Genomic DNA, 15,983 nt, shown 5'->3' with positions numbered 1-15,983 from the left:
TTGTTGATTTCTCTGAATGTTACTGAAGGAAACAGAACAGAAAGTCACTCACAGTTTACATCTAAAAACATCTCTGTAAAAACACGGATGCAGCACAGAAGATTTATTCAATCAACAAAATATCAAGGTGGACATCCAAGATTAGTGTCAGTATCTGACCAAATGTCTCCCCTTCTGCTCCTGAGATATCATGTTTGATAACGGTGGGGAAAAGTGTTTTTTGCAGAACATTTTGATGTCACAGTGAGGCTGACCTTTGACCTTTTGGATATAAAATGTAATTGCTTAATCATCTTATCATATTAGACATTTGTGTGAAATTTTTGTCATAATTAGCAAATAAATTATTGAGTTATGGCCAAAAACATGTTTTGTGAGGTCACATCGACCTTTGACCTCCAAATTCTAATAAATTCATTGTTGAGTCTAAATGGACGTTTGTGTCAAATTTGAATTTGAGGTAATTTTACTTTACTTGAGTATATTTTAATCTCATGGGGAAAAATGAACTTTTTACTCCACAACAATGATTTGCTGCCATTACTTACTTGTTAATTACAAATAAATATTTTTGTGCACAGAGTATATACATATACTGTATATAAATACTTCTGCAAAAATTAGTCATGTGTTTAAAAAATTAATTGGCAACTATTTTTGAACATTTTTAAACCAGTTTTTTCCCTTTAAAACCATTTTATGGTTCCAGCTCCTCAATGAGGAATTGCTGCTTGGCCTTTTGATATGAAAATTATATTATTATTAAATAATTTTTAAAAAATCTGCATTGAGTACTTTTACTTTTAATACTCAAATACATCTTCCTGATTGTACCTACATACTTTTAACATTTTCAATGCAGTGCTTTTACTAGTAACACAGTATTTTTACAGTTTGATACTGCACTTTCACTTAAGTACAGGATCAGAATATTCCCCCCAATCACCTGTGACCATTCCACTTTGTTTGAAAGTATTTAATATTTGAGTCTTATAATAAACACAGGCTTAGCTTTAATTTGTACACATTTGTTTTTGTGAATAAAATATGTCTCTACACAAAACAATGTACAATATTACAGTGTTAAAATGACAATTTATATACAGAATGAAAAATAAACATGACATTTATATTTATATATATATAAGTTATTAAACAAGGAAAGTAATAGATATTTACATACACAGCTGCCTCGGTACAACATTCAATTTGTACATAACAACTGGTATTTTGGTCAGTCATTATCAGTCAAAAGCAATAGTTTTAAATAAGTTTGAGGTATTTATGGCATGATTACATGTGAAAAAATTTCTGTCTGCTTTTTCTATTTACAGAGCAGCAATACAGGGAGTCACTGGACCGTCAGCGCAGTGGCAACAGAGGTATCATCTTTCTGTCATGACGTCCACAAGAGATGAATATGGAGCCTGAGAGAGGAGGGAAAGAGGGAATAATTCATTAGTGCCAATGCCACAGTGTTTATGTGCTTTTGTAGTTACAGTGAATGAGAAAGCTAGTTTAAAGGGAGAGTTGGACATTTTGGGTGATTCGCTCATTCGCTTTCTGGTGGAGCGTAAAATGAGGTAGTCGACCACTCTCATACCTGCACAGAAAAACTGAGCTTCAACAAGTTGGCTTAGCTTAGCACAAAGACTGGAAACAGGGCAAAACAGCTAGCCTGGCTCTGTTAAACGCTTCCAACGGAAGCTCACGAATTCACGTCATCCATCGCCTGATGCAAGTGTGAAAACAACAATTTACAGTTTTAAGGGCTTTATATACCACACTAAAGTAGCTACGACCTTCAACTTCCTGCAGTCTCTGATGGTAGTCTGTTAACAGCTCAGAGAGCCAAGAAAGCCAAACACGGCAAATTTTAATTTTTGTATTGATTAAACAAACAAGATATAATGCACTAGGGGACTGTTTATTACATATAAGGGGCAAGTCAAATAACTTTTAAAGTGCTGGGGAAGGATTTGTGTTTTTCATTTTATTTAAGGGTGAGGACGTATTTAAATAGTTAAATTCTTTACTTATTTCAAATACCATCCGATCTCCAATTATTGTAGAATTTTCTAATTTCTGATGGTTCTTCAAGTTATCATTTTTAAGGAGGATTTGCATTTTGCTTAAGAAATTAACTGTTTGTTTTGGAGACAACTCTTGACTCACCTCTGTTTGCTTGTTGTATCAACTCCAATACTACCTACATTTGATGTGAAAATTTAACAAAAAAAACTTCCCCTCTCTGATAAATAAAGTACCGTCCCTAATTATTAAGCTTTTGAGATGCCGCATACAACACACAGAGGTTAAATTTTTCAGTTTTCAGTCTTTGTGCTAAGCTAAGCTAACCGGCTGTGGTTTCATATTTAACATACAGAGATTAAAATGGTATCAATTCTCTCACCTAACTCTTGAAAACAAAGAGTGTTATGTTTCATGTCATTCTGTGTCATATTTCCCAAAATATCAAACTATTCTTTATTAAAAGGAAAACCGGAGATCCAAGTAGATCTACTCACCTCATCTTTCTCTTTTGATGAAGGCAACAGGAAGTTCTCTGTTGGGAACCAAAAGTCCTGAATGGACCACGTCAAGCTCCTCGTTATCTGTTGCTACGATCTCATAGTCTCTGACCAACTGTGGGAAAAACAAGCAGAGATAAGTTAGTTTGTTGTTATGCAAAGTCGAGTGTCTTATTGAACAATTCTTGTACATGGCTTTAACCCTTTGAAACCTTGAACCTCTTTTCTTGTGGTGCTTTCAGAGCCCTTTGCAAGTATTTAAACCTTTAAATCCAGAGCAAATTGGTCCCAAAAAACATGAGAAAAAAGCAATTATCAACGTGGTAAGAAATGTTACAAGAAATTAGCTGATTAAGTAGATTATTAAAAAAGGGAAATGTTTAGATAAAAAAAAAAATTAAAAAAACTGTAGAAAACTAGATTTTTAATTATTAGAATTACATATTTAAAATTATGTTACAGAATTGTATAAATTGTTAAGCACTTTTCCAAGTCTTGTTTGCCTTGGGTTTTTTTCTTTTTTTTCTTTTTTTTTGTTTGCTTGTTTGTATTCCGTTGTGGTTTTCATGTCCTTTACTTACTTTACATGTTCTTGTACTTTTTTGCTAATTTCTTGCTAATTTTGAGGTCATTTCTTCTTTCATTGCCTTCTTCCCAACTTTCCCATTTTTCTCAGGTTTCAAAGGGTTAATGCGACTAATAATGTGTCTATAAACTAATCTTACCCAGCACATGGCTAGCCGTAGCTGCAGCTCTGCCAGCCGTCGGCCGATGCACATCCTCTTTCCGATGCCGAAGGGAACGTGAGCGAAGGGGTTGATGGTGCTGTTTTCCCGCAGCCAGCGCTCAGGTTTGAACTGCTTCCCATTGTCATAGTACTCCTCGTTGGAGCTCAGTGCGTGGCTGTTGATCATTAAAACTGTCTGTAAAAGAATGAAAATACCAATAAGTTTTATAGATTTAAAAATTGTAAGACCTAGCTCAAAAGCAATGCAATCGATAATAGATTACAGTGGAGACAGAAAACTGTAGATTACGAGCAAATAGTAAATAAAGAACTTGCACAAAAAAAATCTGATCCTGCCATGCCATTTGCCGAATTGAACATGCCATTGAAGTTGCTCCATTTAGACTTTGTACAGTATTTGAGCACGTTTTTGTAACATTCAGACAGTCAAATGTAAATTAATACAAGAATGTAATCTGCTCATGTCAGGTGTGTGTTAACGACAACTAAGCCACTTACTCCTTTTGGAATGGCATAATCTCCCAACACAGTGTCTTTGTCCAGGGTCCTGCTGGTGAACGGGACTGATGGCGATAACCTGGAAGAATTTGAAGGAAAAATAAGCGCATGGGAATACAGCCTCATTGAAGTTATAGTGTTGCATGACATACATATCTAAGCTGTTTAACGGGAGCTAAACATACTCCCGATGTTTTTCACGGTGCTAGATGATGTGAGATATAATCTCCAGTCAGGGATCATACACATTCCCTGTGTGATGCATTTATGGCATTAGCCTTAAATAACATGTTTGCCAACTTGTGACCGCACAAGAAGAAGGGGAGAAAGTGGGCCGCATTAGGAAGTGATTTGAACGTGACCAACACGGTTTTAAGCTGGGATCAGTGGTTGCTGGCCATGTAACCATATCTCATGTTTTTGAGGCAGTCATGTGTGTGAGTTTTGCCTCTTTAATCTCCGTGGTACCGAGTGAGTGCATAATGCAGACAGTGAGACTGATTGGAAAACTGAGGATCTCATTTACTGGTGAATGTTATGTTGTGTCTCGTCAGTGGTGGAGAAAGTACTCAGATCCTTTACTTAAAGTGGACCCTTTCTTTATTTTCTATCATATATATGACATATATATAAATGTGGCCAAACCTTCAAATAATTAGGTAAACGTATGCAAAACCACTGGCCTCAGACTGTTCTGAATTTTCATTTCCCTATGTTTTTTCACTCCCTGGCTGGATCCCTGGGATGCCGACATACAGAAGACCTGCTAATGCTGACCAAGGACTTAAGGCTTAAGGAGACAGGCGCTAATAAAACAGAGTTTTAGACAGAGGGTGAATACAGGTGTTTTTGCAACAATGCGTCATGTAATCATGTTTTAATAGAAACCCAAAATATAAGTATGAACTTGAAGAGGGGTATATTATGTACTATTTAAGTAAAAATAGAAATACCATAATAAAATACATCTTTACAAGTAAAAATCCTGAAATAAAATTTTACTTAAGTAAAGGTTAATTATTATCAGAAAAATGCACTTAAGGTATCAAATTACGCAGAGCGGATCCTTTCAAAGTATCATATCATTATAGAATATTATATGAATCTGTTTCATGGCTAACAAATACATGTAAGAATATTTTCATGTTGTAAGTGTGGAAGATATATCATAAAAGCATATGTGTTTTACATGTAAAAAGTGTTGTGGAGTAAAAAGTCAAATATATCTCTCTGAAATATAGTGGCGTTAAAGTATAAAGTAGCTTGAAAAGGAAATTCTCCAGTACATCAAAATTGAACTTAAACCTTTGAGACATGAGCAAATTGATTTGATGTCTTTCAAAAACATGGGAAGAAGGGAATGAGTAACTTAAGATTAAATGACCCAAAAATTAGTGAAGAATTTGTAAAAAGTACAAGAAAATTATGAAAATTAGAAAATAAAACCAAAGAAAAATAAAGTTAATGGGAAAAAAAAACAAGTAAATGACTTGAAAATAGTACTTAAACATAATAATAATTCTGCAAAACAACTGTAAATGTATAATTATGATCATTATAAATATAGTGTTTGGGACATTTTTCTGTAGTTTCTTTAAAAATAGCTTTTCAAATCTACTAATTTGTAGAGCTTTCCTTGCCAAGCTGCTTGTTGGCTTCTTTTTCCTCAAGTTTTTAAAAGAAATCAAACCAGTTTACTGGTGTTTGAGGGCAGTGATGTTGCTGCAGGTTTCAGGGTTTAAGTACAGTACTTGAGTAAATGGACTAAACAGAGTAAATTGCAGTACTGGTAGCATGTGTGGCTACACGCATTTTTAGCTTGACTGCGAGCTTTAACAGTTGGAGGTACACTTCATTTGGAAACTAACTGCAGTTTATTGCTGGCTTATCATTTCTCACACTGTAACTGTGGTAGTTGCTGGACGCTTCGTGTAGCTGTTCTATTTTCTGCGCCCTGTTGTACTGTACCTCATAGACTCCTTGAGGCAGGCCTTGAGGTAGGGCATGCTCTTAAGGTGCTCTCCACACGGGTCCTCGTCAGGAGCCACCACTGCTCTAATCTCCTCAAGCAACTTCCTCTGGGCATCGGGGTTACGTGACAGGTTGAAAATAGCCCACAGCATACTGTTGGCAGTCTGAGAAACGTAAAAACAGCGAGAGAGAGAGACAGAGAGACGAGGTGTCACTTAGTGTAGTGAGGCAGCTACTCTAAGTGCATTCCTTTGTGGGGTCCTGAAGGGAGCTGAGGAATGTTTGGGGTCCCTCAAAGGCTCCTCAGTTACATCCACCACATTCATTTCCCACTTTTGAAGCACTGTAACTGCAGCAGTTTTTTTCTTCCCAACTCAAAGGAAAAAAGGCGAAAGGTGAAACATTTAAAGGGCTAACCTGCAGTCATAACTATAACATGCTGTGCCGAAGCAATGTGATGATCAAACCTGAGAGCATGAACAGTAAATAAACAAACAAAAAAAAAAAAGCAGGAATAGATGGAAATAGCTTTAAAGCAATACCTTTAACATTTGGGGAAACATTTTAAAAGGGATAGTTCAGACTTTTTGAAGTGGGGTTATATGAGGTTATCAAACTCAGTGTATTACATACAGTAGATGTCAGTCGGCACGTCCCCAATTTGGAGAAGCGGCAAGAATACCAACATGGAGCAAAGCAGTGTGCTGCTGTAGACGTAGGCAGCAGCAAGAATGAATTTTAGCCACAAAAAAAAAATCAAAATCAGTGAAAGTGTACTCTATGTTGAGATCATTTTCACCGCTTTAACTTTCCTTCAGACAGCGCGTCCCAACAAGAAAGCCGTGAACAGACTCAGTTCCCCATCTGCTCACCTGAAAACCACCAGACTTGTTTGACAAAACAGTCATATTTGCTTCCCTGAACACAGGAGCTGCTAGTCTGCTGCTGTCTCCATCAGTTAGTTTGCATTATTGTGTGACTTTGGCGAGTCCAAACTAACCCCTTTAAATGCCAAAGTCACACAATAACACAATGCAATACAACAATATAACTGCTCAAGGCAACGGTAGACCAGCAGCTCCTGTGTTCAGTGATGTTGAAACACCGTTTTTCTCAATGGTGTTTGGCTTTAAAGAGAGTGATACAACAGCTTCCTTTTCCCATTGGAAACTGCTGACTAATATTAAGGTAAAGCAATGAAAATATTCTAAATAGAGCATACACTTAAATTGATATAGATGTTTTTTTGGGTGGCTAAAATACATTTTATTGCTGTCAACTGATCCATATGGGACTCTAACCTGCTTCTCCAAAGTTGTAGCCAGCTGAATGACGTTTACTGACTATGAATAAATATTTCGCACAACCCCACTTTAAAACATCCAAGCTATCCCTTTAATAGCTTTCATCCTGAGAGTCAAATGAGATTTCATCCCAAGAGAAATGAGATAAGACTGATCTGATATGAAGGGGTATCATATCCACTCATCTCAGCAAGAAAGCAATGAGTATTTCCCAAAAATATCAAACCACTCCTTTAAATGAAACATGTTTTTTCGAAGTGTAAAAAGTTGCTCACCGTCTCAACACCTCCTATTTGCAGCTCTGTGATGGCTGCATACAGCTCCTTCTTGGAGAGACAGCTCTGGTGTAAGATGTCACCGATTAAGTCATCAGGAGCTCTGTTGGCGTTTCTTTTCAGCTTCTTGTCAATGTAGACTTTAGCTGAGGAAACACAAAGCAGCAAATATGCAATCACACCATTATACACTACATTAAATCTCATGGTTGTCTCATAATAATTTTAGTGTATTTGCTGTGTATCTGTCTCGTGTTCCTGTTGAGCTATCAAGAAAAAAATCCAAAAACTTCAGTTTCTTCAACATGACAATTCGCATCTTTTCTTTGCTTTACATAATTTTAAAGACTATGTTTGCCTGTTGGTCAAACAGGAAAATAACATTTTAAGCCTTCATCTTGGGTTTGAGGACATTTTTTAACTATTTTATCAATCGACAAATATGATAGCAGTAACATGTCCCACCTGTGTTACAGTGTTTGTAATCTGGATTAAGTTATATCAGAATTAAGGTCATTTTCTTTGGGCTGCCTGTATGATCCCTGTATCACTGTATGACTTTTGCATTAGACTGTGAGATCAAGTTGCAACATGTGTGAAGTGTGTGATCAAATTCCCACTTTTATATGTGCAGGTCTGGTTTTGTCCTCACATAACATCGCATCCATATGATCTGAATCATAAGGAGGACCACCGATGTGTCTCTACTTTCTGTCCTTATTTGAGCCCTGACTGTTGTTGTGAGTCACAAGCTTATAAAGGCTGAGCAGCGTTAAAAAAAAAAATCACACAACACAAAAACAAACTATGTCTGACTGACACTCCCTGCTCCTAAAATGATGACGTCAGTTGCTCTCAAGCAGCCTACAAGTGCTGTTTTCTTGCCACCAAATGACGGAAAATTGTGTGTTTATGTGTGTGTTTGTGAGTACGAGGTAACGAGCTACAGCACAACCAGCATCATCATCTTCCTGCCTCTCTGCCCTCCCTCCCACCATCTGCTACTACAAATATTTGGCAGATTTCTCCCTCTTAGGTCATGCAGTTTACTACGACTCTGGCTGTCGTTTACCCAGAGTGCCAAGTACACAAAAAACACAGAGGCACTCAGTTCAACCCCTCCTCCTCCCTCTGTTCCTCTCTATCTGTCCCCTGACTAGAACTGAGCTCAAACTGGTTTGTACATCACTGAGGAGTGAAGAAAAACTGCATCACAGCTTTGTGAAGTGTAGTATTTGTGTGCGCTTGTACCTGTGCTGAAGATGCGGTCCCATGCTTCTGTGTGTTTCCGCCATGGATTGGTGTTGAGTTTCTTGTGGAGCTCCACCGGTGTGACCATCATCATGCCAAATGTGCTCATCATCTACAGAGAAAGACAAAAACTGTTAACCCTTTGTAACTTGGAGAGCCATCACTTTTCTTGTGCTGCTCTCAAACACTTTTCACAAGTATTTAAACCTTTGAGAGTTCAGCAAATTGGTTTGATTTTTTTCAAAAATTAGGGAAAAAAGCAAGCTGGTGTAATTTTTTTTCAATATATGGGGGGAAAGGGTGCACTGAGCAATTTGGTAAGAGATAATCACAAATTGCAAGACACTGGTAGATTTAGAAAATTATTTTTAAGAAAAGCTGGGAGAAAATGTTGAGGAAAAAAAAGAAAAAAAAAGCTATGCTCATTACTTTCATAGTTACATATCTGAAATTAGGTTTCAGATTTTTAGAAGAATTGTCCTTTTTTTACTTTATTTTTTGTCCTTTTTGATTAATTATTTTATTTATTTTACTAATTTCGTGCTAATTTGGGGGTAATTTCTTCTTTCTTTGCTCATTGCCTTCTGTCCATGTTTTTAAAAGAAATCAAGCCAAGTTGATCAGGTTTCAAAGGGTTAAATCTAATTGCCATCCACTCACACTGAAAAACTTTGATGCAATCTTTATCTTCTGTTGTTTCTTACACCCTCTGACCTGTGAGACCTTTGTGAGCCTTCCCTTATCACCTCCTGACTAAATGGTATTGGTTTGCCCCAGTAAATCCCAGTAAGATCCCAGTAAATACAGTGAGAGTGTCAGTGAGACACTGAGCTGCTGCATCACCAGCTGATCTCAGGATGAACCTGATGAACTTTTTCAGAATCACAGATCATCCCAGGTGTCCTCTCTGCTTCGGTACACACCGCTGCTACCAGTGGAACAAACAACAGGCGTACTCACTGTTTTCACTGCGGTGATGAAGTTCATGGCTTCCTCGTTGACTTTCTCCTGCAGGAGACCAAATCTCTTGTCGTAGAGGACGAGGCAGATGGCTGAATGATGCAGAAAATATATGATTGACATTCAGAGCCTGAGCTGCACAATCAGACTTTTTGATTCTCCATGTGGATATCTACTACTGATGGTAAAAAAAAATCTAAGAAAGAGGTCACAAAAATAAAAACAAAATAATTAACTGCAAAGCAGATTAACTGACTGACTGAAAGAAATAATGCGCATGTATACATGTGAAATTATTTTCCCCTTAAATAAAAACATAACAGAAGCAGACTTTTATTTTGACAAAATTGAAGACATTTACACTAAAATTTAATGCAGAAAGGTGCAAATTGGTTTAGAAATTACATTTTTTACACTATTTTGTTTTTGTTAAGAGGCCCCACAGCTTTTAGGCTATTTGTCTTATTTTAAGTCACTTTTATTTAAGGGGCACATTTCAAAACCAAAGAAGTTGAACCAAAGTGCTTTCTAGTCGAGGCAGATGGGTTAGGATCAGTCTGAACACAGGTTTATATGATTAAAGAAGTAAAAGGTGCATAAAATGAAGTAATACATGAAATAACACAATGAAACAGTAATAGAGAGCAGGGAGGACTAAAAAGACTTGCACAATTGAAAGCAAGAGCAAAATAAAGAAAGAGGATCAATTAAAAAAAGTCATAAGAGACATTTAAAGTACAACATGTGACAGCAAACTAAAGATCTTTAGATGTTTAAAGATGACTTTTTCATCCATTTTAAACACATTTATAGGTTGTTTTTTTTTATAAACTTAAGTGTGTTGACTCAGCAGAGCTAAATTTAAATGAGAAAATTTTATTCACAGTAGTATAAATATTTGAAAGCAATTTACCAAGAGACCAAGAGCCTCCCAGCATTATATTTCTATATTTTTGAATTCCCACCAAGCGCCCGAATTTTGTGTTTTCTTTACATTAACGAAAACATTCTCCCCATAAATGAATACTTATAAAAACACAATGAAGTGCTTAAAATCCCCACCCCCCTTCTTTATGTGCCCCCTTAATGCTGAAAGAATACCTACGCCGTTTGGAGATGGAGAACCTAATTAGCAGATGAACTAATAATGAAAATAATCATTCCTTGCAACCGACATGAACAAATAAAATTAAACTTACTCTCAAACGACCATTTATTGAGCTCGAAGTACAAATCTGAAATCTCTCCATTGACGTTCGTCTTTCCAATTCTGCCAACGAAGTCCATCAACACCTGCATTCACAGACACGAGCTGTCAGTCATCGATCACCAAACACCACACGAGACAAAGACTCTTATTTTTAAGTGTCTTACCTCGTTTATTTTGCGATCAAGCTTCACCACCTCTGTCGGCTTCATGAGCTTCTGCTGGAAAGCGCTCCTCACTCTCTGCCAGTCTTCCCCCTCCCTGCAGACATAAACACGCTTTAACCTGCCATTGCACTTCAAGTTTAACAGTTTTAGACAGTTTCTATGAGAATGAACGAGACTTACAGAATGAGGAGTCCGTACGCTTCGTCTCTCATGTCTCTGTATGCAGTCCAGGGTTTGATCTCCAGCCTCTGAGGGTAAGTTCCCTCCGTCCTGTAGAGCGACTCCACCAGGCAAGGTGCGCCGATGTGCACCGACTCAAAAGAGCCCAGCTTCATCCGGAAAATCTTGCCGAATTTCTTGTGATAATCAACCTAAAAGAAATTCAAGGTGTCATTACTCTGTCAGAAAAACACGTAATTTAAATTCAATATTTTTCGTTTAAAAATGTTTTTTTGCAGCAGCAGCAGTGCTTGAAAAAAACAAAACAAGTTACGTTTTCATGTAAAAGAAGAAAACTGCAGAATAAGACATTAATTTTTTACTTTACCAGTGCCTCGTGTTGTCTCATCAGACCTCCTTTCCAGATCAGCTGAGCCAGACTGCCGATGAGCGGCCAGTTGGTGGGTCCGGGAATCGCGTCCAGGCCGTGCGCACTGGAGGCAGCGTGAGGGCAGCGCGCAGCCTCCACAGCATCCTTCTCCTCCAAGACGCACACTGAGGATGTTGGTTTGAAGTGCTGCAGCCCGACAGACTTCTTCTTCAGCAACTCAACAATCTGAGGGACCTTTTGGATCTGCGCCCTCATCCTCAAACTTTTAGATTTGCTGGTTAAAAAAAATCTAAACAGCAGCTGTTCTTTGTTATCTTAGGGGTTTCTGATTTCTTAGAAGTGTCACACCTTGCTGCAATATATATACCCTGAGAGTGTTTATTCCTGCTGTGCACTGAGCCAATCAGGGGCCGGTCCTGCATGGTGTGGCCGTCGAGCCCACCATTCATTTATCCACGTTGGGAGGGTCGTATGACCCCAGATAGACCGAGGAAATGCCCTCACCCCCCTCACTTTATAAATAAACACACAGGCCACATCGGAGGTGACGCGGTTCGCTTGAACCGTGTTTCAGAGCGATTGAAAGAACCGAAACTTTGGCAGAGCAAATACTACTGCCACACTTCTGCACCGTGGGCAAATATTTAACAGATTGCAGGTTGTGCGCGCGTGTGTGTTTGCTTTGTTTGTGTTTTGCAGTGTGTGTTCTTTGTGGAAGGGTGGGGGGTTAACTGGGCATTTTGGGTGCAATTGTCTTTTTTAAGTCTTTATTATAATTGTACATATATAATTTTTTCGACAGTTATTATCTGATAAGTTCGTTTTGGTTTACATCATCTCATTCAATTCAAAGATTTCCAGATCTTTCCATAAGATCTTTAATGTTAAAGTCCAGTTTGGATTTTGCATACTGTGCCCCCCCCCCCCCCCCCCATAAGTGCACGTAACACAAAGCAAGCAGAAAAAGAATATAATATTTTTCTAAAGCTTCATTTGATACATAACCCTTAATTTAACCCGTTAAAACCTAAGCAAATTGGTTTGATTGGTTTCAAAAATATGGGGAGAAGGCAGCAAGCATCTTGACAAGACATGACTCAAAAAATAACAAAAAGCTTGTTGAAAAAGTTACAAGAAAATAACCTGAAAATAAGCAAAAAAGAAAAAGTAAAAAAACCCCAAACAAACAAGAAAACGATGCCAGAAAAGTGCCAAAAATCATTATTGTTTAAATGTATATTTTTTTCTGTAACATAATTTTAAAAATAAAATTATAGTAAATATAAATATAGTTTTGTTGACATTTTCCCTAGGTTTTGATATTTTTCTAACCCTTTTCCCTTTTTTCCCCAACTAATTTTGAAGTAATTTTCTTGTCACTTTTTTCTAAATTTTTCTTAAATTTGTGGAACATTTCTTGCCAAGTTGGTCAACCAACATTGGCTGCTGATATCAGCTCAGAAATTAGTTGATGGGTTTACCGTCATTAAAACCACCTCTTGGATATCCGTCTCCCTGTCATGCCATGACTTGTGACATGGCATAACGTGCAGTGGGCTTGTACCCTGTAAAAGTGGTCGTTCAGACTCTCAGGTGGCATCAGAACAACCTTGAACATTGACTGAACAACAGCCTCTCCAGGTGTAACACACACACATCAATCACCCCCCAACCTCAAAAAAAAAAAAAAGAACAAAAACACCACTCACACATCCACAAACATGTTCTCTCTGGCTTCAGAGTGCTTTGACAAAAGGCATCACATGGTATCGGACAGTTTTGGCAATTTGTATTTTTTTGTCATCAAAGTGTGTTTGTTTAATCCGCACAGTGTCTTCCCTCGATTTTGGTATTGATTAACCAAACGAGATATAAAGTATCGATTAGTGCATTTTAAGGCCCAGATTCATCGAACCGGCATCAAAGGCCAACTGTCACCTCAGTTCGCCTGCGTCTCGCCAAAAACTTGCACTTAACACACTGCAAAGTCCACAACTAACAGCAAAAAAATACTTACTACATCCTGCACCTACCCGAGAGGAAGTAACTTTCCACGGCAGCAGTAGTCTATAATTCGTCATTTAAAGAGGGAAACTGGAAGGCAGACAGATTCAAGACGCAAGTTAGTCCATTAGCACATTAATAACACGACCTGATGTTGAAAGACATCTAGCGAACAGTAGCAAACAACTACAAACCATTTCTGTTTAATATAAAAAAAAACACCCAACACAATCGTACCCGCCAAGTTTGTTTCAAAAGCTCTCTCTTGATTTTTTTGGAAGATATCCTCACTTCCATTTCTCTGAGCCAAACTGCTAATCAGTGCGTTTAGGTTTCCATCACAGATGTGCACAAAAAACTCCCCAATATTTTCAAAATGTCGATAAAACACAATTGCGAGATGACTGCGTCTCTAATGAGTGATGTTATGTGACTTCTTCCTGATAACATTCCAAGAAGCATGGAGAGATACTGAGACCCAAACTGCTTTAAAATAGACTGAGTAGCAGAAAACACCTCATATGTTTAGCATCAGTGTATGTGAACCACAACATTGTCAATTCATAAAACTTAAATAATTTTCAACAGTGATTTGTAACACTTTTGATATAAAGGAATATGTCGTCCATCTATTGTGGCGTCGAATGAGAGGAAAAATGTTATGCGTCGTCTTAGAGGGCAAGGAGAAAGTACACATTTTGTCATTTAACATGGAGGACTTACAGTTTGTGACAGGACGTCTGTTAAAAGTCACAAGCTGTGCTAATCCCTGATGACATCACTGGGGTCGTTTTCGCAAAAGCTTACAGTGGCACTTTCATTGACAAGTAAACTGCTCTTCGTTTGATTAAAAAAAAAAAAAAAAAGTGAAGTGCCCCTTAAATATTTCTAGACTACCGAAGGTTAATCGGTATCTGTCAGAAATAATCATTTGCTATTTTCAAGGAATAAGACGAAAAGTTCTCTAATTTCAGCTTCACACATTGTAAAATCTGGCGGGTCGAATTTACTGAAATAAAACTGTAATACTGATTGTCTTGAAAAATGTTAGTAAATATATCTACTAGTCTTAATTTATGTTTACTATCTAATTGTTAGACATGGCAAATGTAGTTATATTTACATGACTTTGTGAAGGTGTTGCAGTTTAAGAATGACAAGCTTAATTAAATCAATCTTTTTAAGTTTTAGCAACTTAAGTAAATCAAGTTTACTGTACTATTCATCTGTATGCTTTTCTTAAAGACGTTAGGAAAACAGAACTTGCAGCTCTACTAACTTCTACTAACTGGCAAAATCCTCTTTGTCATGATCAAGTTAAGCTGGACTAATTTGGTTTACTGAAGTTGCTAAACAATTAGAAAGAACAAGGCTATTTTCATTTGTTGTTTTTAAGTTGCAAAACTTCACAAAAATAAGTGAATACAACTAAATTTCAAGTAAACTTAATATAAAGTAAACATACATTAAGATTTAGTGATAGTTACTTTACTTTTTTATGGCAATTGGTTTCCAAGATTCTTTTTATATTTAAGTAAGATCAACCTTGAGAAGTTTAGGTTCAAGACGGCTTCATAAAATATTTAGCAGATAATGAACATAATCATTATAGTAAACCAAGCATTGTGAGAAGCACTGGATATTGACTTTATAGTCGTGTGTGTGTGTGAGTGTGTGTGTGTGGCTTTAACCATGTAATGATAAAACAAATGTATCAACAATAATGCAAATAATTAATAAATTGTGCAATAATAAGGAAATTAACTTACATGACGCACACATGATGGCCGCAGTACAAAGGTTAAACAAAGGGAGGAATAGTCTCTAATTAACCAAATGATTGCACCTGAGGGAGGTGGAGCCTTTCCAGACAGGTGTGTTGGGTTTATTCGCCCTGCCTCTGGTGGGTCATGTGATCTGTTTCTGGAGTCTTTCAGGGGACATTCAACAATAAGAGGTTAATAATCCCACATCAGGGAAATTTACATGTTACAGCAACTCAAGAGTCAGAAGCAAGAAAAAAAGATAAAAAAGTGATTGAGTGCTTAATAGTTTAAGAATATTCCAAAAATACAAATTAGATAAAATAAAAACAATATAATATCTATATATATAGTATAGCACAGAAATGGGAAAAAATATTGCACAGTAGAAAACTGCACAATAGCCCTAAATCACAGTTTGACAAGAAATATTACACTAAGAACACTGCCTGTAAAACTAAAGACCAAAAAAAAAATTAAGAATTTAATATTACTTTAAAAAAAAAAAAACATTTTTTTTTTTTTTTTACAGTATAATACCATTTTTAAAGTACTTTAGTGAACATCAGATTTGGGCATTATGTGGAAAGGATTTGTCTGTTCTCAAAGCGAAATCGGCAGGTTGTTGAGCAAGACTTTTCCTCAGGACTTCAACCTCGCAATGTCCCGGCCTGTACTGGCACATTGAACACAAGGTAACACTGGCAGTGTCGAGGACAGCTGGCACTGACTGCACCTGCAGGGTGCAAGTGAC

The 15,983-nt window shown here is 37.2% G+C and overlaps 1 protein-coding gene across 2 annotated transcripts; it reads right to left on the bottom strand.

The window, feature by feature from the left end:
* Positions 1–1,078: 1,078 nt before the first annotated feature.
* On the bottom strand, positions 1,079–15,282 carry LOC121959102 (1,25-dihydroxyvitamin D(3) 24-hydroxylase, mitochondrial). Of its 2 annotated transcripts, XM_042508297.1 has the most exons (14): positions 15,236–15,282; positions 13,496–13,556; positions 11,460–11,648; positions 11,093–11,283; positions 10,913–11,006; positions 10,738–10,831; positions 9,539–9,630; positions 8,579–8,690; positions 7,328–7,473; positions 5,746–5,912; positions 3,778–3,856; positions 3,257–3,454; positions 2,529–2,646; positions 1,079–1,427 (listed from the first exon to the last, which is right to left on the bottom strand). In XM_042508297.1, exons 2-13 carry the CDS (start codon positions 13,541–13,543, stop codon positions 2,530–2,532), a joined length of 1,527 nt encoding a protein of 508 aa, XP_042364231.1. In that variant the 5' UTR covers positions 13,544–13,556; positions 15,236–15,282; the 3' UTR covers positions 1,079–1,427; position 2,529. The 2 variants fall into 2 exon arrangements, with proteins under 2 accessions (XP_042364231.1, XP_042364221.1); XM_042508287.1 differs by lacking the exons at positions 13,496–13,556; positions 15,236–15,282 and having other exon boundaries at positions 11,460–11,991.
* Between the last annotated feature and the right edge of the window lie 701 nt (positions 15,283–15,983).

The sequence above is a fragment of the Plectropomus leopardus genome, chromosome 2 (assembly GCF_008729295.1).
Source record: "Plectropomus leopardus isolate mb chromosome 2, YSFRI_Pleo_2.0, whole genome shotgun sequence".
Classification (NCBI taxonomy): domain Eukaryota; kingdom Metazoa; phylum Chordata; class Actinopteri; order Perciformes; family Serranidae; genus Plectropomus; species Plectropomus leopardus.
The sequence above is the reverse complement of the archived record's forward strand: the minus strand, read 5'-3'. Positions and strand labels throughout refer to the sequence as shown.

Coding starts and splice junctions, on each gene's coding strand:
- LOC121959102 (XM_042508287.1), bottom strand. CDS start 11,717: ATGAGGGCGCAGATCCAAAAGGTCCCTCAGATTGTTGAGTTGCTGAAG. Junction 11,284..11,459: donor TGAGACAACACGAGGCACTG/GTAAAGTAAAAA, acceptor AATTTCTTTTAG/GTTGATTATCACAAGAAATT. Junction 3,857..5,745: donor TGCCTCAAGGAGTCTATGAG/GTACAGTACAAC, acceptor AAATTCTTCCAG/GTTATCGCCATCAGTCCCGT.